At 45.7% G+C, this 24,176-nt stretch overlaps 1 protein-coding gene across 1 annotated transcript in view; it reads right to left on the reverse strand.

The window, feature by feature from the left end:
* Positions 1 to 393: 393 nt before the first annotated feature.
* LOC124720503 (speckle-type POZ protein-like) overlaps positions 394 to 24,176 on the reverse strand; it is a 39,512-nt gene continuing 15,729 nt past the window's right edge. The window contains exons 2-3 of the mRNA XM_047245860.1: positions 5,547 to 6,120; positions 394 to 801 (exon numbers count right to left, since the gene is read on the reverse strand). Coding sequence (XP_047101816.1) covers positions 414 to 801; positions 5,547 to 6,109 — 951 coding nt within the window. The 5' untranslated portion in view covers positions 6,110 to 6,120 and the 3' untranslated portion in view covers positions 394 to 413. The remainder of the gene's footprint in view (positions 802 to 5,546; positions 6,121 to 24,176) is intronic.

Consider the following 24,176-nt stretch of genomic DNA (forward strand, 5'->3'; position numbering starts at 1 on the left):
CGCACAACAACCGGTATTCTCGCATTTGTCTCTTGGAAGAGACTGGGTGTTTACATTTCGAAATACAGGCGGTTGTGAGAGAGGTCGGCTGTATTCTTGTAAGCTGTTTGAATATTGTATGTGAGACGAGAAACACAAGAGAGGGAGAGAGAAGTGGAGTTTATGAATGATGGAGTATTTGTCAATTGTTGCTGAGCTTTTGCAGAAATTGGTTGTGAAATGTTTTACAGAGTGAATTCTGAAAAGGAAGGTTTGTCACGTTGGTTTACAGATATCTCCTGTTGTTGCAGTAGTTGTGGTGTTACTGGAGTAATTGTGTGGACTGCAAAAGGTAGAAATGAATAGAGAAAGCGATCTTTTTTTTTCAATTTTTTATTTTAATATCCTATACAATGAAGTACTACTGGCACGTATTAATGCTGTGTTAGCATCTTGACGAGCTGCTGCCGGTTTCGCTGCCTGGCTAAGTCCAGGGCGGTGTCCCCGTCATCAGCCCTCACCCCCCTGTCGGCTCCGGCCTGCAGCAACGCAGCCGCCGCTTCTGTGTTGCCATTGTATGCCGCCCAGTGCAGCGGCGTCAGCCCCCCCTGAGTCCTGGCGTTGGGGTCGGACGCCGCAGAGAGCAGCAGCCGCACCACAGCCGCGTGGCCTCTCAGTGCAGCGCAGTGCAGAGCGGTCCACCCGCCCCCGTCCCTCGCCCCCACGTCCGCCCCAGCCGCGAGCAACGCCCGCACCTCCTTCACCGCCCCCTCCTCAGCCGCCCTCATCAGCCTCCTGCCTCGCTCTTCATCAGAAAGGCTCCTGCACAAAACATCGACACACTTACTCTCTACTATCGAGACACACACACCAAATGAAAGAAACTGTCACAGCCGCAAAACTGCCAACAATTCGGAATTCACTTCTTCCGAGCGACAAGTCACAAATCTAGAAATCTCGCTTCTGCGATACGGGTTAACCAGCGTATTACAGACAGATCCACACCACTAGCCCATAATCAAAAACTTCACCCATCTCCCATTAAAAATAGGTGCACTCCATCTCCTAACAAATTCATTTGGTTTTCCTCATAATTCACTCCACAGATCCGCCTCCTTTCACCTCGGCATGCAGTTGCCACCCAATCCTTCATCTACATTCAAACACACCCCTAAAACTACCTTCTCTGGGTACCAATTCCTTCTGTCACTTAGGAAGAAAACACTAGAAACTAAACGTATCTGTAATGCAATTTCCTCACCAGACAGCTAAGTGATTCAGACCAGTAACATGGAAATTTCCTGACATACCGACAAAAAATATAAAAGTCACTGCTTCGTACACAATAAGTTGGTCGACATGTCTGAAATACAACAAGGGCACCAGCACGACTCTCCCTGATACACACACACACACACACACACACACACACACACACACACACACACACACACACACACGCTGCATACTAATCGTCACATGTGCTCATATAACCATACATACAACACAAGACACATCCACTCAAACCACTCATTTCCATTTACTTACACACTTTGAAAGCCACCATATGGTCTGTGATAGGCAGTATCCTGCACAACTGCTACACTCAGTCATGTTAACTTTGTGTAACTTTTTGCAATTTTTGAAAATTCTGTACACAAACCAAGTTACACACTGCTACAGGCAGCGTAACACTTTACATTTATAGTTAAAAAGGTCTTCGGAACTGTAAACGTATCCCAACTATGTTGATCTCGAGTAAAATTTCTGTTTCAGTAGTAGTAGAAACACTTAAACCGTAACTTTAGACCAGTCTCAAAAAAGTACTGATTTCCTGTATCTAATGCTGTGCATAAATTTAGATCATGGCACAAAGAAGTCAGGTGTCTGTATGAAATACAAACAGACAGTGTTGATTCATTATCGCATCTTCACTTACAAACATCAAAATACTTGTATAGATCTGGCATTGCTGAACTTTAACCAATGTCGCGGGAACCTCTCTCCACAGCTCATGCAAGTTAAAGGCTAATCCCAAGCGAGAGAGCCAGTAAGAAGCTCCAAAGACAAGTGAAATACCAGCTAGAAACTACAGACGTAATAAAACTGCTGCATTCAGAACAAAATAATCAATGTAGGTGGAGCAGCAACCATATGAAACAATAGTAGTAACTGGTACATATAAAAAGTTCTCAACTGCTTTTTCCGTTCCGCTCCCAAGTAGAGCGAGGGAGAAACGACTGCCTGTATACCTCTGTACGAGCGACAACGCCTCTCACCCTATCTTCACACGCCTTGTCTCAAGTGTACATTGCCAGAACTAGAATTGTTCTGCAGTCAGCGTCAAAAAACAGTTCTCTAAATTTTCTCAACAGAGTTCCTCGAAAAGAACGTCGCCTCCCCTCCAGTGATTCCGATTCGAGTTCCTGAAGCTTCTGCACAATACCTCTGCATCACTCGAAACTACCGGTAGCAAATCTATCAGCTCAGCTCTCAGTCCTATAGCTGTCTTCCTTTAATTATACCTGTTGCGAACACCAAACACTCTAGCAGTACTCGAGAATAGGTCGCACCAGCGGCCTACATGCAGCCTCATCTACAGGCCAACCACACTTTCCTAAAATTCTCCCAACAAACTAAAGTTGACCTCCCGCCTTCCCTACCGCAGTCCTCTCACGCTCGTTCCATTTCGTATCACTTTGCGAACTTTCGCTCAGACATTTAAGCGACGCCTCTGTGTCTAGCGCAACACCTCTACTGCTGTACCTCAACATTACATGTCTGTTTTTCCTACTCACCTGCATCAACTTACGTTTCTCTACATTTTCAGATGGCTGCCATTCGTCACACCAACTACAAATTTTGTCCAACTCGCCTTGTGTCCTTCTACACTCACTCAACGACGACATCTTACTGTACACCAGGGGACAATCACCAAACAGCTGCAGATACCTGTCCACCGGACCATTTATGTATACAGACAGTAACAGCGGTCCCACCACCCTTTTGTGGAGCACTCCTGCCTCTGGCGAACACTCGCCACTGAAGACAACATACTGGGTTCTGTCACTTAAGAGCTGAGGTCCACTCACATACATGGGAACCTATTCCACACGTTTCTATCTGCTTCAACAGTCGACAGTAATCCACCGTGTGAAATGCTCTGTGGACATGTACGAATATGTTATTCAGAGGTGATCGACAAGCCCGAGGGAATGAAGAAGATGGACAAGAATTACAAGAGCTATGCTATAAAAGTTATCAAGAGTATATTCAAAATCTGCATTTGAGTAAAGGAAATAGAACTGTATATATGCATTTAATGTCTCCACAATTTGATTCATTGAAAAGACAGCAGTGGTGATGTGTTTCTTAAACAATAATTTTCGTGTTGAGCAGTTTGCAGTAGAGGCCACCATTAAAAGAAAAAAAATGGGTTACGCAGTGTATGCAATTTTATCTGATGGACAACGTTTACAACTTGTTAAGTAACCTGTAGTCTACTGAATATGGATTTTTTTTTAATTGAAAAGGAAACAAAATAGACTTGTATGAAGCATATGTATCCGAGAGACAGAGGCAACAAATGATAGCTGGATGAAAACGTCACATCAATACTGACGTTGTGGGAGATATGTCGTACACCTGTAGGTGGACAGCGAATATAATCTGCTGTATCCCAGTAGCAGGAAACCTCATAGGATTCCGTGGACAACCTCTGGTAACGCCACAGGGAACTTCAAAAAAGACAGGGGGGCAGAGATTTCCTGTCTGCTTTGTTAAAGGGAATGCACGGAAAATATTCAGGGCGATAGCTGAACAGAGACGAGAAGGAAATGTGATTGTAAGGCACAGCCTTGAGTGTGACAATATTATTGTGCTGGCTGGAGTATTCTCTTCTTGTTTGCCCCCAGTGTGCACGACTAGCCCCAGTGCTCATAGCTCCTGCTTTACTGGATATCTCAGGGAGTCATACCCTGCTCTTTGGGGCCAGTCACCCAGGGGTAGCGTCTTTTTTAGTAATCAGGAAAGTCCTCAGTCCCAGGTTTGAACCTCACCATCACTTGAATTTTTAATACAAATCATCAGCATTGGTGTCTGAAGACTTCCAGCATCAGGTGTCACCCTCTTTCAGCCAACAGCCTTTCCACAGAGGGCGGAGGGGCCGACAGAGGTTCAGGGCACACTTTATCTTGAGGTCAGAAACTGGTCCTAAATGAGGAAGAATTGGCAATGATCAACAACATGAGAATGCACAAGGCAATGTAAACCACTGCTTAAAGATACATAACGTCCGTCAATGAGGCATGTGATTCAGTAAGTCTGTGCTGTACAGACTCTCCATTGGCAAGACTAGTCCCCCATTCAAACCTCCAGGCGAGGAGGCACAAGGGGGAGGTGACCATGAGAAAAAAGTTGAGTAATCAAAAAAGGATAACATTCTACGAGTCGTCATGTGGAAAGTAAGGAATTTGTATGTGGTTGGGAAGCTAGAAAATAAGAAAAGGGAAATGCTGAGGACGTATCTAGCTGTAGTGGGTGTCAGTGACGCGGAAAGGAAAGAAAAGGAAAGTAAAGTAAAGTAAAGTAAAGGAAAGGATTTCTGATCACATGAGAATAGGGTAGTAGCAACAGCAGCAGATAACAGGAGTAGGATTCAGTATCAATAGAAAGGCATGGCAGAAAGTGAGATACTGTGAACGGATGAGTATAGATGTTCTCGTGAAAATGGAAGAAAAGAAGGCAAAGGTATAGACAACATTCAATCACAAGTTCTAAAATCATTGGAGGAGGTGGCAAAACGTCTATTCTCACTGGTGTGTAGAATGTATGAGTCTGGCAATATACAATCTGACTTTGAGAGAAATATAATCTGCACGAATTGGAAGACCGCAAGAGCAGAGAAGTGTGAGAATTATCGGACAATCAGCTTAACAGCTCAAGCATCCCAGTTGCTAAGAAGGATAATACACAGGAGAACGGAAAAGAAAATTGACGTTCCGTAACGTTCAGAGGATTTGTGGTCCTGGCGAAAGCGTTCGCAATATCAAATGTTGCAAGATGTTTGAAATTCTGAGAAAAATACGGGTAAGCCAGAGGAGAAGTCGAGTAATTTGCAATATGTACAAGAGGCAAGAAGGTAAAGTAAGAGTGGAAGACCAAGAACGAAGCACTCGGGTTAAAAAGGGTGTCAGACAGGGATGTAATCTTTCGCCTCTACTGTTCAATCTATATACCGAAGAAGCGATGACGGAAATAATGGAAAGATTGAAGTGGAATTAATCGTCAGGGTGAAATGATAAGATTTGCTGATGACTGATTCCCTCAGTGACAGTGAAGAAGAATTACAGGGTTTGCTGAATGGAATGAACAGTCTAATCAGAGAAAGGCGAAATTGATAAGAAGCAGAAGTGAAAACAGCGAGAGACTTAGCATCGTGACTGATGATCAGTAAGTAGATCAAGTTAAGGTGTTACGCAACGTAGGCAGCAAAGAAACCCATGACAAACAAAGCAAGGACGACGTCAAATTCACACTAGCACTGCCAAAAAGGGATTCGTGCTTACCTGGCTTCTGCTGGTGGCTCACGGAGTTGACGGATGACTTCGTTGACTTCTTGTGGATACTCGAGCACAGCGTCCACCCAGCCCCGCGTGGCCATCACCTGCAGGTGGTCCTTTATGAAGGCGACGGCAGCCCTGGTGGCGTCCGGGCACGAGTGCCTCACTGCCCTGACGGCCGTCGCCGCTGCGGTCTCGACGGCCAACTGAGAGATCAGCTGCCGCTCGCAGGCAGCCTTCAGGGCCGACAAGCCGTATTTGTCGGCCGCCGAGAGCAGCTGGGCGGCCGTGTCGGGCAGCTGGGGGGCCTGCAGGGTATACGTGTAGGCGACCAGGAGCCTCAGCACCGGGCCCTCCACGTCGTCGACGCTCACCTGGCCGCAGCTGGCCTCCAGCATGTCGTGCGCGAACATCGCTGCGAACACGGGGCTCGCGGCCGCCAACACGGCCCTGTGAGCCGCCACCCTCGTCTCGCCCGCCACCAGCGTCACCAGGGAGCCTTCACCCCCGTCTAGCAGGGCGGCCAGGGCCTCGGTTGTGGTGTTCTGAACCTCCGGAACTGCCGACATGGTGGGTGGTCCTGAAACACAGTACCACTGAGCAGCCCTCACACTAGACCCTCAACACTTGTACGAGGCGCATGCATACCTGTATGAAACAGCAGCTGTGAAAGTGTTGTCCACCCTAAATCAATTGCAACGTCACGAGTTTCCTTAAAATGACAAGGGTCCGTACTGCTTCGTGATCACCTAAGGTTTGTAACTACCAGCGTGGTACTATGATAGACTGCTTTCACCTTCTAAAAATGTTAGCGTTCTCAGTCAAAAGATGGTTTATTTATGTCATAGCAAAATAATGGCAAAGCAACAAACTTCTTTCAGCACTAAAGTTACAGGACTTATATTTAAATCCAAGCTCATGGCACCTCTGAGAAAAATTTTCTTCCTCCTTATCTTAGGTTCCTCAGATCCGAGACACCTCATCAGAAGCAGTGTACATGTAATGCAGAAATCAGTTTCCTCGGTGAATGTCTCAGGGTAGGCACGATTAAACTTGACCGGCCATGGAGGCCGAGCGGTTCTACTCGCTTCAATCCGGAACCGTGTGCCTGCTACGGTCGCAGGTTAGAATCCTGCCTCCGGCATGGGTGTGTGTGATGTCGTTAGGTTAGTTAGGTTTAAGTAGTTCTAGGTTCTATTGGACTGATGACCTCCGATGTTAAGTCCCATAGTGCTCAGAGCCATTTGAACCGTTCTGAACCACTGTAAGAGTCTAAATTCATTAGTATGTTTAACTCTTCTAACAGACTGATATCTGTGTCTTCTTTCTTAAGAAAAAGATTCAGCACCCACCTCCGTGGTAAACAATGCGGCATAATACAATCATAAATCATGTCGCCATTTTATCCTACTGTTGCAAGCTATGGTGTACCCAGGTATTTCCAGGTTGAGCAGTTTAGGAATTAAACTCGTTGCCTCCATTTCCAGAACGTGTGTTGTGGAACTTTCGCACAAATATATATTTGTATCTCCTTTTGGCGTGGACGTGTTTGTATAGCATCTTTGCCCCACAGAACGTTCGGATACTTATTAGATGACAGATACATCATGGCTAACCTGATGTAAGCTCTATCACAGCTCCGACATCACTCTTTACTCTCCTGGTCGTATGAGGGGGCAAACGACGGAGTCAGTGAAATAGTTCCACACCCTACAGTGTAAACTGGTTTCCGAAATTCAGACAAGTGGGTTTCGCGAGAACGGCGTCCACTTTTTTCGAATCGTGCCGAATCAGCATCTCCATTCCACCAGCGTAAGACGCCTGCCGGACCGTTACGATGCCAGGAGAGGGCCTAAGAATTCGTCCCAAGGCTTCTGTCACGCCAGCTCGACGTGGATGGAGACGCCGAGGCAGTGCTGTACAGAGCGTAGCGCGGGAGGTCAGCGCAGGGTCGCAGGCCAACACGTACACTGCAGGCTTCTGGAAGCCACCCGACCAACCCAAGTCTTCCTTTCCCATCCCTCATTAGTTAGTTGTACACTTGTTTCCGTTTTATATAGCTTTGTCGTTTTTTATGCACTCAATGTTACAGGCTCAAAACTTTTGACACTGGCGTTGTAATCGCATAATGAACGACTTTTTACTGTTGTTTACAGGTATTGTTACCGTATTTTCCTACATCGAAGTGCTGCTGCATGTCAAACGAAGTGGTAAAAGCTGTAAAGCCGTTTACGTTTCCATACAGTCTTCGAACATCGACATGTTCCTCGTCTAAGAAACAGACGTCATTGTCTTATAAATCTTTAATGTATCCCGAGATCAGTGGTGTAGTATTCTACTTCATTGTGACACTCGCAACGCGACTGTAGTTTACACTGAGATTTCACAGATTCTTTCACTCAAACGGTTTTCTAGGTAATCACAAATTTGCCAAGATACTGAGCGGGATCGCGTCTGAGTTATTAGTATAGACAGAGAGCCATGGTCCCGATCACCTTCAGCATATTTTGGAGACACTATCTTTGTACGTGTCTGCGCCATGTAACCGGCAGAGCAACGTGCGTGAAATGCAAGTAGTGGACTGGATATGCAGGGCGCGGCGGTGAGACACTCTGGACTCACATTCGGGAGAACAGTGGTTCGACCACACACCGTGCAGTGGTCTGCAGCAGGTCTGCAGACGAAGGACGAATGAGTGGATGTGGCTGCTTGTCATTTGTGTCTTCTGCACCGGTTTTCTGTTTGCTGTCCACCCACACAGGTTTTTCTTCGTAGAGTCTCTCTCAATAGGAGTGCCGTGATGGTGCCCTAGGAAAGGCATGACCTTTAAGGTAGCCCTACCGGTCTTCATTACCGAATGTTCCACAAATTGCAACAGGTATTTAGCTGTCGGTGTGTCGTTTCCCAGGAAAACCGTGAGGAAGTGGTCTGATTTCGTCCATCATTAAAGTTGTTTACTAGCTTTCCAATGAGTACAACGTGCATTAAACTACTTTTCAATGTTTACATAATTTCCAATGGTGGTGATGTTTCCTTCTACAGTGTAATTTCCGTGTGTGGGTCACACAAGTCAGAAACGATTTCACGGTGCAATCAATTTGGAATCTTTACAGTCGCCTAATCAGTATGAATTGCAGACTTCTTTATTCTTTTTCCATCCAAATTAGAAATTAATCAGCGAAAGCACTCGACGCCCTCTCGAAGGTTTTTTATTAATGAGTAAACATTTGGCTGAGCTTTTGATATTAATTTGGCTGAGCTTTTGTTATTAATGTATCACTTTCTTCCACCCCTCAGAGGCGTTTTCGATGTGATGGGGCTTTCCACTGCAATTCCACATATCTGATGGCATCTGGCCTTCATCAACCAACAACTGGTCCAGAAATAGTCAAATAATCGACGAAACACTAGTTTTTCAGACAGTATTTTCTGAATAGACAACCAACCATGATCCAATGTTTGTAGGACAATATATCGTACTCTGTATAGATTGTTAGATAACAATGTCTTTCTTAGTTTTTCTTAAGAGGGGACTTCTTTCCACGTCGTTGATTAAAATGAAAATTGCAACTCGTAGTATCTGGTTCAGGAAATAAATATCCAGCTGATTGGAATGGACATTAGCAACTTCCAGAGTCATTATGAGAGAAGCAGGGTTCCATCCGAGCACATTATTTTTATTTGTCAAATAATAGTAAATATTAGGACTATGTAGTATGTCTCAAATAGTGAGGTGCATTCTGACTCCTAACATTTACACAATTGTCTTTCATGATTCAAACAAACTGTTAGCAGTGGTTAAATTGTGCTCTGTGCAAAATTCTGCCAGGCAGCTTCTCCTTTCATTCCCTTACTTCAGTTCTTTTTCCTCCAACTTTTCTTCCACTTCGTATTCCGACTATCGATTTCGAGTGCCCCATCACAAGTTTTCATCTCGCTTAGCGATCTGACCAATTTCTTTTCTCTCAAATAGCATTTCCTTAATCTCTTCGTCATTTTCGGAACCAGTTGACGTGCAGGCCAGTAGTTCTGTAACTGGTTTGGCTGTGTGTCTGTCCTGGCTGTGGTAGCGACTTACTGTGCAGCTCAGATAGCAATAACATGTTAGTGTTTTCGGCCGAGAACGATATTAAACACATTTCCAGTGACCTCAGGGAGAAATCTAAAGTGGAGCTATTCTCAAACACATGCATTTCTTGCTACCAGATGCTGAGAGGAAGACAGGCTTTGTGAAGAATCTAGCCACATCAAGATCAAGGACCCAGATTAAAATACATAAGCATAATCATCGTCCAACTGAGCTAATTATAAACTAATCATAAAACTACGGGGGCGTTCGATCTGCAACGCTACACTTTTTTCTCGGCCAATTTCAGTTGGAAAAATGCGAAATTTTGTGAGACATCGAGGAACATTTCTGCTTCAGCCCCTACACCTTCATGGAATTCCATCAGCTGACAGCACTGTATGTAGCCTCCAAAATGGCGTCCGTAAAGGAGGTGCGACCCAAGCAGAGAGCTGTCACAGTTTCTTTCGGATGAAAACCAGAGCATCGGAGATGTTCATACCCGCTTGCAGAATGTATGAGGAGATTTGGCAGTGAACAGAAGCACCGTGAGTCGTAGTGCGAGGTGTCTGTCAGCGTCAGAAGAGCTTACTGGTGATCCACGCCTGGCCTAGCAGCGCCATCGTCGCAGCAAGGTTGTGCATATCTGGCCGACCTCCACGTGTCGGTCAGCTGCAGACGGCTGTGACTCCTGCGATGTGGGGACGTGCTCTCATTCAGGGTGACCGGTGGATCACTCAGAGCTGAACAACCCGCATCTCGCAGCTTCCGACTTCCGTCTGTTTGGTCCAACGAAGGATGCACTCCACGGCAAGCAGTACACGGATGATGGGCAGGTCACTTATGTAGCAAGACGTGAGTGGCTGATCAACTGTTTATTCACTCGGTCAGTTTTGTCAGTTGAATGAAACAACCAGATGAAACTGGCCATGTCAGCTATATGAACACTTTTTCAACCACACTCTCGGTTTTCAATGTAGCTAATTATTACGAATTGTCATCTTACATCGAAAGCGGAGCTGGGAGGAGAGCACAATTTTGGTTCTCAAGCTGACACAGCTGATTTCAAGTGAACAACTTGAGTACTTTCGAAGATATAAATTTTTACCTAAGGGACGACTGTGATGGATTCATGTATAGCGTCAACTGAAACTACAACCAGAAGTACAGGTCCACAAGATCTAATTGTCTGGAATTTTCTTTCTTTTCATTACCGCAGATTTCTGACTAAATAAAAAGTACTTTGGAAAATAATTATTTCATCGTGTTTTGGTTATTTAAGTGTTTTGCAGGGTCTGAGGACATACGTTGAAATTTTATGGGAATTAAGTAAATGTATGTGTGAGAGAGTTTCTTGTACAACAGTAGAATTATTGGCGTATGCCCGACTTGGGTTGATTTTGTAAAAGGCAGCCAGAAGGGGCGTTGAGTATTAAATTTGTAAGTAATTTATGTTGTGGAATGGAATCTAATTTTGTCTTCATTAAATTTTATTTAGTTTCGGAATTACGTGATTTCTCGTCTAAATTACCTGCAGTAATCTGATTGGCTGACATTAAAAATACCTGAAGTATACAAGCGCTCGAAATGATCTGATTGGCTGTTTAACATATTAGCCAATAGGAATTAAGCATATCCCGTGCGTACGAGTATGGCTTTGTGCCTCCGATCTAGGAGCCGATTAAGTTGTTCGGGAACCATCTTCTGGTAAACGCCTGTGTTAAATCGCGCTGATCAAATTTATTCCAAAATAAAGAAATTTGCGCGTTTTATTGCTTCTGTTGCCATTGACAAAGAGCGACTACAGTACTGAATATTTTGTGAAAGCCTGAGATTTGTGAGTGATTTATTTTAGGAGATATTCGCATGTGAACATTTTATTTCGTACACAAACATTGCGCGCCGTGTTTCGTGCAGATTACGAGACATTATATGCATTATAGGAATGTTTCTATACTGCGTCTGGGTGAGTGATTGCCGCAATTGTTAAATCAGCTCAGAACATTGCCATTCTGCATGCTTTTCGAGGAGCTAAGGACTGCACTGAGTACTGGTTATTTCTGGAGGAGACAAACCTCTACGTCAAATCCTGACTCTGCGTATACATCACAACTCCATTCGTATTGCTCTCGCACAGATCACGAAGACAAGTTTAGACTGATTACTGCACACACAGAGGCACTTTAATGATTCTTCACACACCCCTGAACGTGAATGGACCATGAGGAACTCCTAGTAAGTGATACGATGGATGTACCCACTGCCATGCACTTCAGTCATTTCAAGGGTGTAGGTAAGTGAGACTCAGTTTGGGAGGAGGAAGAATCACACTACCTTTTAAAAGACTGTAACTGATTGGTTTCTCCAGTAAATATAAGAGCCTTGCTGCTCTCACACGTAAACAACTCGGGTAATACATAACGAGTCCGTAATTATGAGCAATACATCATCCATCTGCGGTAACTATAGACTTTGCATTACTGTACTGAAACTTCCTGCAGAGCTGAAAGGAACATTTACAACTTAACGGTCGTTAAATACTGGAAGAAACCCATAGTGTGTGGCGTTTTCAGTCCTTATTACGGCCATGTGCTCCCTCTGAACGTCATCACGTCATCACCGCACACAAATGCAACTGTGAGGCTACATAAATGGACGGCTGTGTGTCTACCAAACGTCAGTTTTCGTCATTTGTTTTTTTTCCCCCTGTATGCAGACATCGTAAAGTGATCAATGGGCAGAATTACTGACAACAGAGTCAGTGCCCATACTGACACATACGATGAGTTTCATTATGCACTTAGTCGGGGAACTGCGATTGTGCAACACTATTGCATTGTAGGTAACATATGAGACACGTCGCCCGGCTAAAAACCAGGACGGCCTTCCTGAAAAAGACACGCGCGAGATTCTCCTGTCCTCCGGCAAAGTGGCTCTGCTTCCCCACTCAAACCACCAACCTCCGAAAACCATGCAGTCCTTAAAGGACTGCTTAAAACCTATTCGTGGCTCAAAGTCAGATCCCTCAACAGTGAAGAGCCGTCGAATGACTTATCAGTTGAGTGGAAAAAGCTAGTCAAGAGGTATCGATTATATTTATCACATCACCCACCAAATGTCTGAAGTACGGCAAGCTGCAATCATTCTGGAGTGTTCTACATGGTAGAAACTGATTTCCTCTGGAAAAAATTAACAGCAGCTACTGCACCTAACAAACACATTCCCGCTGGGAATCGAACCCGGGACCCCGTGCGCGGGAAACGAGAACGCTACCGCAAGACCGCGAGATGCGGACACCTCTTCACTGTGCACGCAGCAGCCGGTTTCCACCAGCCTCGCCGCGTGACGTCACCCGCTGACCCTGGACTGGCGACCCGCAGTTGTCTGCACTGCGCGGACGCCCGCTTCCTGCCCACAAACCGCTGTTCCGCAGCGCCAGCGCGTCTCCTCGAAGCTTCCAGGCTTGCAGCGAAATGGCGACGACGAGAAAAATCGAGAAACTGCGGCCAATACAGACGCCTTACCGAGGATCACCCTACCCACGCGCCATTCGCTAGCGTAACTGGAGTGAAAAGATAATATCAAGAGAAATGTTGTCGAGATCAGTATCTTAGTTGCCACTAATGTCCGCTGTGATACTATCAGAAACCGACAGGGTCCCCCCTCCGTTGGTAATTGTTACAGTATTACATCGGCTGCATTCTAGGGCAGGACCAGAAATTCGAGGGTATTTTAGTCAGCACGTACTCCAAACTGTGTTACCTATTTCATCGTCAACACTGTCATAGTTCGACTTCTTAACGTACAATAACATCTGTTTCGTAAAAAAGCATTCCTGGGGGAACCCGTATTTCTCTCTCGTTTCTGTTTTGCCACTTAATAGCAAGCTGAATCTATCCTACCTACATGACCTGTATAAAGGTCAAAGCTGCATGTCGCTGCCTCGTGGTATCACCGAAACAACGAGAAAACTCGTTCGTTCTGAGATTAAACTGAGCACATAGAATAGTTGCCCAGAACAAGGTTGCAACCCTCATTTTTACAGAAGTTGGGTTTTACATGGAATAAGGTTCCTAACAGTAATTGGCGCAAGGTAGGGATACCGGAACTGTCTACCAACTCTTGTGTTGGCGTCAGATTGCCAAGTTTGCGTTGCACAGAACGAGGGTGTATCCATACGCAAGATGGCGGACACAGCAAGTACCGGTACACTTATTACGGTCAGTACTCAAAAACCGGTCACCTCTGTACAACATGACTGTGGAGGTCTGGTCTCTTGAGTATGGAACTGTAGCGTGTCTGCCGATTCATGTGCTTTGCATCGTCCGCCATGTTGTAGTTCGGCAAACATATTTCCATCGGTCCGTACGTGATAAAGAATTGCAGACCCATTTCTTGTTTTGAACTTGATGTCAACATGTGATGTAATAGCCTGATGTGGGAGCCGACTCCGGAAGTATTTTCTTTTCGTGTTCTAGTGACATTTCCTAGCAGTCATGTTGCAGTTTGGCAAGAATCGAAATACGAGCACCTACGGCTGTCACGACCTGACAGCTGAAGTTCAACATGGAGGAAGTACAGAGATGACTGTGAGGAACACACGAACAGAGGCAAACAGTGTAAACAACGTGTGTGTGGGTGGCGTTACGTGAAGCGTAAACGACTCACGGCTGCTGGAAAACAGTACACTACTGGCCATTAAAATTGCTACACAAAGAAGAAATGCAGATGATAAAAGGGTATTCATTGGACAAATATATTATACTAGAACTGACATGTGATTATGTTTTCACGCAATTTGAGTGCATAGATCCTGAGAAATCAGTACCCAGAACAACCGCCTGCGGCCGTAATAACGGCCTTGATACGCTTGCGCATTGAGTCAAACAAAGCTTGGATGGCGTGTACAGGTACAGCTGCCCGTGCAGCTTCAACACGATACCACAGTTCATCAAGAGTAGTGACTGGCGCATTGTGACGAGCCAGTTGCTCGGCCACCATTGACCAGACATTTTCAGTCGGTGACAGATCTGGAGAATGTGCTGGCCAGGGCAGCAGTGAACATTTTCTGGATGCAGAAAGGCCCGTACAGGACCTGGAACATGGGGTCGTGGAGTATCCTGCTGAAATGTAGGGTTTCACATGGATCGAATGAAGGGAAGAGCCACGTGTCGTAACACATCTGAAATGTGACGTCCACTGTTCAGAGTGCCGTCAATGCGAACAAGAGGTGACAGAGACCTGTAACAAATGCCACCCCATACCATCACGCCGGGTGATACGACAGTACGGCGATGACCAATACACGCTTCCAATGTGCGTTCACCGCGATGTCGCCAAACATGGATGCGACCATCGTGATGCTGAAACAGAACCTGGATTCATCCGACAAATGACGTTTTGCCATTCGTGCACCCAGGTTCGTCGTTGAGTACACCATCGCAGGCGCTCCTGTCTGCGGATGCAGCGTCAAGGGTAACCGCAGCCACAGTCTCCGAGCTGATAATCCGTGCTGCTGCAAACGTCGTCGAACTGTTCGTGCAGATGGTTGTTGTCTTGCAAACGTCCCCATCTGTTGACTCAGGGATCGAGACGTGGCTGCACGATCCGCTACAGCCATGCGGATAAGATGCCTGTCATCTCGACTGCTAGTGATACGAGGCCGTTGGGATCCAGCACGGCGTTCCGTATTACCCTCCTGAACCCACCGATTCCCTATTCTGATAAAAGTCATTGGATCTCGACGAAAGCGAGCAGCAATGTTGCGATACGATAAACCGCAATCGTGACAGGCTACAATCCGACCTTTATCAAAGTCGGAAACGTGATGGTACGCATTTCTTCTCCTTACACGAGGCATCAGAACAACGTTTCACCAGGCAACGCCGGTCAACTGCTGTTTGTGTATGAGAAATCGGTTGGAAACTTTCTTCATGTCAGCCACCGGCGCCAACCTTGTGTGAATGCTCTGGAAAGCTTATCATTTGCATTTTACAGCATCTTCTTCCTGTCAAATTTCGCGTCTGTAGCACGTCATCTTCGTGGTGTAGCAATTTTAATGGCCAGTAGTGTACAGAGGTATCAAAGAAGGTGTTAATAGTGGCAGAATCACCAGATGAGGTATGTAGAGCAAGATTATTTTTCAAGTACTTGTTTTTTAATCTACATGTGACCCTTACAAGTGCTTGTTAGTCAAATAACGAGGTCAGTACACTTGTTTCATTGTAACTTTGTCATTCGCGGTATAAACCTGTGTGCAACAGAATGTTTCCTTCTTCCTGAAAAAGGAATTTAGTTTTGTCTGTTACAACCTTGTTCTGGGCGGCTATGTAATTGTAATAGTAGTCTCTACTTTGCCGCTCTTTATACTGAATTCAAGGTATTACTACCGGCAACAACTGCAAAGTAAAGCTTACTCACTTCATAGAACAGTAGGTATGTCACTGGATGGGCGATGTTCTGTGCCTGCAGGTCCGAGCGCATTTAGACGAGCCTCGAAATAAAACACGACGCTGTCTTCAGCTTTAGAAATGACTTCGACAGCTCAGGGACATTACACAGCTGAGTGTACCTGGCGTCAACATGACAGCGACTACATTCTTAGACCCAAATCCTACGCATTAGATCGCATGCATTACGACAATTCCAAGCGTAAGAACTAGGAAAAACAAATAAAAGGTAATTGCCATCGTCAAACAGGAAAGCGGGACTATGACATACGACATATTTCTTTTAACGATAGCTTACTCACGACCATTTATGCTTCTGCTCTCTCTCTCTCTCTCTCTCTCTCTCTCTCTCTCTCTCTCACACACACACACACACACACACACACACACACACACACACACACACACAGCATTAATAAACTAATTATACAACAGTCTACACAAATGAAGTAGTGGTCGGTATTATTTCGAAAGTACGAGTATCGTGAAAGTCTGTGGTGATTTGATGTATTTAACTTGTTGAACTGTATTGCCAATGAAGGCAGATCTAATTACATGGCGATGTCTTTCGAACGACGTGATCTCTTCCTCTCACAAAGCACAAACGGCCAGCTGCCGTATTCCTGTCGCGCGCATTATTCTCAGCTCACTGAGCAATGTGTTGTCACCTATCAACTGTTTACTTTTCTCAGCAACAACCGTTTCATTCGCGAATCGCATTGTCAGTTTGCAAGCCGTTAAGTCAGTAAGCAGTATATAGCATGTGCGTCTCGTATTGCCCGACGGCTACGCTCGTCATTATTTTAGTACTACTCAGATGAAGAAAAGGAATAAAATACTTTGTAAAGTTTCCATTCCAGTCGCTCAGTGTTAAAAATACGATGGGTTATGGGATTCAATCACAATTCCAACAGCATTGGCGGTTTATTTTTGTGTCAATTGCTAACCTTTCCTAATTCGAAGAAGCATCACTATTTTGTGAGTAACTGTCATATTCCTCTTGTTGATCGGTTTAATTGTACTTCTTGCCAAGACACACTATAATTTTAACATTCATTTTTGGAACACCTACTGTGAAAGAATTCTGAAAGTGTCTCATTAAACAAGTATTTGGCGACCAGAGAGCTCAATAGCTTACGAAGAACCTCATTGTGTCTACTTGTGGTATAGTTCAATTCTTTTATCTTGGCGGCTCGCGCATGCCCGCCCAGACGCGGGAGATTGCTTCGTTGCCAGTTGCACGCGCCAAGAGAAGCAGCGCCATAGTATAGTATAGTTCGCAAACTTACGTTTAGGGAGGAGCGCGCAGTTTATGAAGTAAAGCCGCCACGGCCGCATTAACCCTTTCGCTGCTGCAGACACGTGCTCCCCGCATTCCGCGCTGTGCGCGATTTTGTCATCACTGCACTGCTCGCCTGTGCAGACATGGTGTTCGCACTGCTTTGACACACTTATTCGATTTCACATGAACTATCTGGCCCAAAAATTTGATTTTAACACATCTTCACTGATAACTTCCCCCCATAACTGACTATTTTGTTTCGATGTTCAACGCAGTTATTGCGCAGATTAAGTGTAGTAAATCATTGCACGAAATTTTGAAGTGTTTGCAGAGGCAAAAGTCCACAGCGCATACTTTCCGTATAGTCGATTTTAGTTGCCACTAGAAATTTCAAATAATTACATTCAAACGAATGAAATTCATGAAGACACTTCGATATTGTTTTTAAATAAAGAAAACATTGAACACCGCACAAGGTTTGAACTCAGAACCTTTTGCTTAGCAGCCAAGCACCTTCACCATTACGCTAACGCAGCTCGTCATTCAACATAATTCCTGGAGGACTTTAAAGTATCACGCAAAATACAGACAAACACTGTTGGTATGACTATGAATTATTCACGTTTCGTGGAAGTACAATAGGAAATAGCCGGCCGTGGTGGCCGAGCGGTTATAGGCACTACAGCCTGGAACCGCGTGACCGCTACGGTCGCAGGTTCGAATCCTGCCTCAGGCATGGATGTGTGTGATGTCCCTAGGTTAGTTAGGTTTAAGTAGTTCTAAGTTCTAGGGGACTGATGACCTCAGAAGTTAAGACCCATAGTGCTCAGAGCCATTTGAACCATTTTGAACAATAGGAAATAAACAATTACTGCTGTTCTTTATTGTGAAAAAGCGGTTAGCGAGAATTTCCTTGCTATTGCCTGAATTAGGAGGTTTATTGCTTATTTGGTGTAATTAATCAATAGAATATGAAGCAATTGGTATAAAGAATGCTTTTTCCAAACTATTTTATAGAAAGTCTGCTATCAAGACATTGCTTCTGTTCCATTACTTTATTAATGACTGAACGTTTCTAAAACTGAAGACACTCGTCCGTGCTCTGCACTGCAGTCGAACTCTGGCAGCGTCATTCTCTGTTAATTGGCTGACTTGTTTTGTGACGTCAGAAGCGCAGAACGAACCTAAACTCGGCCGCCATCGTAAATGACGCGCACTTTAGCATAAGAGAAGAAATTTCCTGTTTATTTTCATACTAGGAATGTCTTGTTTCGCTAGCTGCGATAACTCGCACAGATTTACAGTCGTTGGAATCTATTAACTAAAATAGAAAGCACAACTTCAGATGAATCGCCACAGATAAGAAAGTTCGATATGTTTACGAACCGGTAAAGGTAAAGTAATCTCCTTGTGTGCGATCATTCGCCAATACTTCGTTTCCGTGTCTGTAGCGGTTTATGAGATATGAGGCACGTTCTAAATATTTCATTCCTGCACGCGAGAGATAGGGAACGAACGCGCTACGCAGGATCCATTTTCTCGAGATCGAGACCGCCTAACAAGTCTAAACAAAGATTCAAATTGTTAACTAAATTTCATTGTTGTTGTTGTTGTCTTCAGTCCTAAGACTGGTTTGATGCAGCTCTCCATGCTACTCTATCCTGTGCAAGCTGCTTCATCTTCCAGTACCTACTGCAACCTACATCCTTCTGAATCTGCTTAGTGTATTCATCTCTTGGTCTCCCTCTACGATTTTTACCCTCCACACTGCCCTCCAATACTAAATTTGTGATCCCTTGATGCCTCAGAACATGTCCCACCAACCGATCCCTTCTTCTAGTCAAGTTGGGCCACAAACTTCTCCCCAATCCTATTCAATACCTCATCAGTTATATGATCTACCCATCTATCTTCAGCATTTTTCTGTAACACCACATTTCGAAAGCTTCTATTCTCTTGTCCAAACTAGTTATCGCGCATGTTTCACTTCCATCTAAATTTCATACCGAGGAACATTTCATACGCACCAAACATAAAATCATAGCGAGCCCTATTTTTCACTGCAAACTTTTCGATTTTTGCGAAGCGCCTTACGAAAACTTGCTCCTTTGTCCCACTCCAGTCCAGTCCAGCCCCCTGTCTCCAGGACAGAGGGAGGCTCCCTCCCGCCTGCTGCTCCCCCCCCCCGCGCCCCCCCACCCCCCCGGCCAGCCGTAGGAAAGCGAGTGGCGGGGCGGGGCAGCCGCTCTGACGTCACGTGACCCCCCTCACCCTGACCCTACCACCAGCAACGAACACTGCAAGCCGTGACCTTCGCGCTTCGTGTAGTCTTATTTTGTTCCACGTAGCGAGCACACGCAACGCTTCCCGCGACAGAACGCCGCGTTCCGAATAAACAACTCCGTCCTCTGCTTGCGCCTACCTCCGCTCAGCCCCGTTCAGTAACGACACGACTGAGATCGTAAGCGCCTGTTTTAACACCGGAGGCCCTGCTTTGCAGGGTAACTGCAAACTGTGCTTTGCACCGTCCACCTCTTTTCCGGACAATACAGGAATTACTTGTAGACGGGATACGATCGTAAAGTTTTGCATGTACTTATGAAAACAGCGCCATTCGTCACGTAAAGACTGGCTATTGCATCTCATACTGTGAGAACGGACACTGCCACACCCACTTTTATACTTCTTTCGAGAGCTCCTGGGTGACGACTGCACACGTTTTGGGACAGTACGTGACCGCCGTGTCGGCTGCTGAGTCCTGACTGCACTGCGCCGGGTTTCTCCTCGCACTTTTCGTGATTATTCACCATCGCTGTTGGTCCGAGTATTCAGCTTTCCTGATACTCGTTAATAGGCGACGATAAACTGCTGTGACTATAATAAACATCAAATAAGCATGTGATTAATAAGTAAGCTGACTCATTCTCATTTAAGTACTTAGGATTCCTCCATTATTAATCTTGAGCCACACAGAAAAAAGATGATAGTAATTCTCTTTTGGCCTCATTGGAGAGTAACCGTCCACAGATACAATTTGCATAATTCACGTCTACCTAGGCGGTAATGATCATTTGGATGTTTTTACGCAGAGAAGTAAAAAGAGGAAATAATTTGTACACGCGATAGGTGTAAAGAAATATTCAATACTAATTTTCATAGTAGGAAAAGATAAAGAGAAATAGCTTTTTGAAACTTAAATAAGGAGACAAATTATGCGTCTGACTTGCCAGTTAACTTGTCTGTTTGCAGTTTTATTTACACGACAAAAGAAAGAAGGCGTGAAGATCGGCGCCATACTTTGATAAACTGTAACTACAACAATATTTGCTATCACTAGATTTGCGTACGTATTCAGAATTTTAAGCGTAAATAAACGAGAGACTGTATCATTCGTGAGCGGTAACGAAAAATTATATTATCGGTACAAGTCAGCGATGTAATAGCGGTCCAACTGCGCTTAAAAGCACGTTACATCACCTACTGTGGCATATACACTCCTGGAAATGGAAAAAAGAACACATTGACACCGGTGTGTCAGACCCACCATACTTGCTCCGGACACTGCGAGAGGGCTGTACAAGCAATGATCACACGCACGGCACAGCGGACACACCAGGAACCGCGGTGTTGGCCGTCGAATGGCGCTAGCTGCGCAGCATTTGTGCACCGCCGCCGTCAGTGTCAGCCAGTTTGCCGTGGCATACGGAGCTCCATCGCAGTCTTTAACACTGGTAGCATGCCGCGACAGCGTGGACGTGAACTGTATGTGCAGCTGACGGACTTTGAGCGAGGGCGTATAGTGGGCATGCGGGAGGCCGGGTGGACGTACTGCCGAATTGCTCAACACGTGGGGCGTGAGGTCTCCACAGTACATCCATGTTGTCGCCAGTGGTCGGCGGAAGGTGCACGTGCCCGTCGACCTGCGACCGGACCGCAGCGACGCACGGATGCACGCCAAGACCGTAGGATCCTACGCAGTGCCATAGGGGACCGCACCGCCACTTCCCAGCAAATTAGGGACACTGTTGCTCCTGGGGTATCGGCGAGGACCATTCGCAACCGTCTCCATGAAGCTGGGCTACGGTCCCGCACACCGTTAGGCCGTCTTCCTCTCACGCCCCAACATCGTGCAGCCCGCCTCCAGTGGTGTCGCGACAGGCGTGAATGGAGGGACGAATGGAGACGTGTCGTCTTCAGCGATGAGAGTCGCTTCTGCCTTGGTGCCAATGATGGTCGTATGCGTGTTTGGCGCCGTGCAGGTGAGCGCCACAATCAGGACTGCATACGACCGAGGCACACAGGGCCAACACCCGGCATCATGGTGTGGGGAGCGATCTCCTACACTGGCCGTACACCACTGGTGATCGTCAAGGGGACACTGAATAGTGCACGGTACATCCAAACCGTCATCGAACCCATCGTTCTACCATTCCTAGACCGGCAAGGGAACTTGCTGTTCCAACAGGACAATGCACGTCCGCATGTATCCCGTGCCACCCAACGTGCTCTAGAAGGTGTAAGTCAACTACCCTGGCCAGCAAGATCTCCGGATCTGTCCCCCATTGAGCATGTTTGGGACTGGATGAAGCGTCGTCTCACGCGGTCTGCACGTCCAGCACAAACGCTGGTCCAACTGAGGCGCCAGGTGGAAATGGCATGGCAAGCCGTTCCACAGGACTACATCCAGCATCTCTACGATCGTCTCCATGGGAGAATAGCAGCCTGCATTGCTGCGAAAGGTGGATATACACTGTACTAGTGCCGACATTGTGCATGCTCTGTTGCCTGTGTCTATGTGCCTGTGGTTCTTTCAGTGTGATCATGTGATGTATCTGACCCCAGGAATGTGTCAATAAAGTTTCCCCTTCCTGGGACAATGAATTCACGGTGTTCTTATTTCAATTTCCAGGAGTGTATATGCGCTTCTCGTCTTATGGCGAAATCAGTTTGTGTGCGCTGTGGCACCAAGAAAGATATTTCGTAACGAAAACTTACGTGTATTTCATCATCCAATACAAAACTAAGTTATACAGATGAAGTATTCATCTAGTTTAAGCCACACCACATTTTCTCCATCTACATGAGTACCACGCAATTCGCTCTTAAGAGCCTGGCAGAGGGTTCATCGAATTACCCTCCGACTAACTCTTTCCCGTTCCACTTCCCAACAGCGCGCGAGAACGGCGGACCCTTCAAAACGACCCACGACAACTTGTCTCGTTACCCTGATCATTTCTCTCCGTGCAGGTGAGGATCGGCAGAATATTCTCGCATTCGCGAGACAAACCTCGTGACTGAAATTTCGTGAAGAGATGACACCGCAACGAAATGGCCTTTTACTTATTGCCAGCCCAACTCGCGTATCATATCCGTGACACTTTCTCCCACATTCGACAATAAAACAAAACGAGCTGCCCTTCTTTGGACACACTCGATGTCCTCACTCAGTCGCACCTGGTCAGCATCCATTACTGCACAGCAAACACTCCCAGCGAGGCAGGACAAGCGTAGCGTAGGCTGTCCCTTTAGCAGACATGCAAGAAAAAAATGGTTCAAATGGCTCTGAGCACTATCGAACTTAACATCTATGGTCATCAGTCCCCTAGAACTTAGAACTACTTCAACCTAACTAACCTAAGGACAGCACACAACACCCAGTCATCACGAGGCAGAGAAAATCCCTGACCCCGCCGGGAATCGAACCCGGGCGTGGGAAGCGAGAACGCTACCGCACGACCACGAGCTGCGGACAGACCTGTTGCACCTAACTGTTCTGCGAATAAAACACAGTCTTCGGTTCGGCTTCCCCACAACATTTTCTTTGTGTTCTTCCCAATTTAAGTTGTTCGTAATGGTAATTACAGTCGGTTCTCTATTTGGCCTCACTTTTCATTACCTAGGAGCAGTTGCCAATTTTCACCAACAAGTTATCGTCTCCAAATCATTCTGCATTTGGTTTCAATGTTCTGCTGACCTTACCAGACGGTAAATGACAGCATCATTTGTATACTATCTAAAATGGTTACTCGCATTGTCTCCTAATGCATTTACGTAGATCAGTAACAGCAGAGCGCCTTGAACACTTGCTCGGAGCACGAAAGATGCACCTTCTGTTTTACTCCACGACTTTCCTTCAATTACTACGAACTGCGACCTTTGTGAGAGGAAACCACGAATCCAGTCGCACAACTGAGAAGGTACTCCCTGGGTGCGCAGTTTGATTACCAGTCGCTTGGCCACCGTCAAGAGCCTTCTCGAAATTTATAAATATGGGATCAATTTGAGATCCTCTATCAACAGTGCTCATTACTTCTTGTGAATAAAGAGCTAGTTGTGCTTTACAAGAAAATTTTTCTCAATCCGTGTTATATGTGTGTGTCAATATATCTTTTCCTTGAGGTAACTCATGGTCGAAGAAGGTGTAATTTCCAAAATTCTACTGCAAATCAATTCCAGTGATATGGGTCTGTAGTTCATGGCATTACTTCCATTTCCTTTCTTGAATACTGGTGTGACCTGTGCGACTTTCCAGCCTTTACCTACGGATCTTTCGTCGAGAGAGCGGTTGTATGAGGTCCAAGGGACGTGCCTTGATACTCAACATTTACTTTGCCAAAATAGAATACTGAATAAATGACGGATTAATCACCTTTGAAGTACCACTGCACTGTTTTGTTCCACAACAATTTCTGAAGCGAGCCATCAAACTGGTAACTGTACCTTACAGCGTCACTGAGTACGGCTGTAAATGCGCATACAAAGAAAGGCAGATTATCTGAGGGGTCAGCATGAAAATATCATCACAGGTGGCTGTGTTGAACACCAGTGGAAAAAGTTCT

The sequence above is a fragment of the Schistocerca piceifrons genome, chromosome 11 (genome assembly GCF_021461385.2).
Source record: "Schistocerca piceifrons isolate TAMUIC-IGC-003096 chromosome 11, iqSchPice1.1, whole genome shotgun sequence".
NCBI lineage: Eukaryota > Metazoa > Arthropoda > Insecta > Orthoptera > Acrididae > Schistocerca > Schistocerca piceifrons.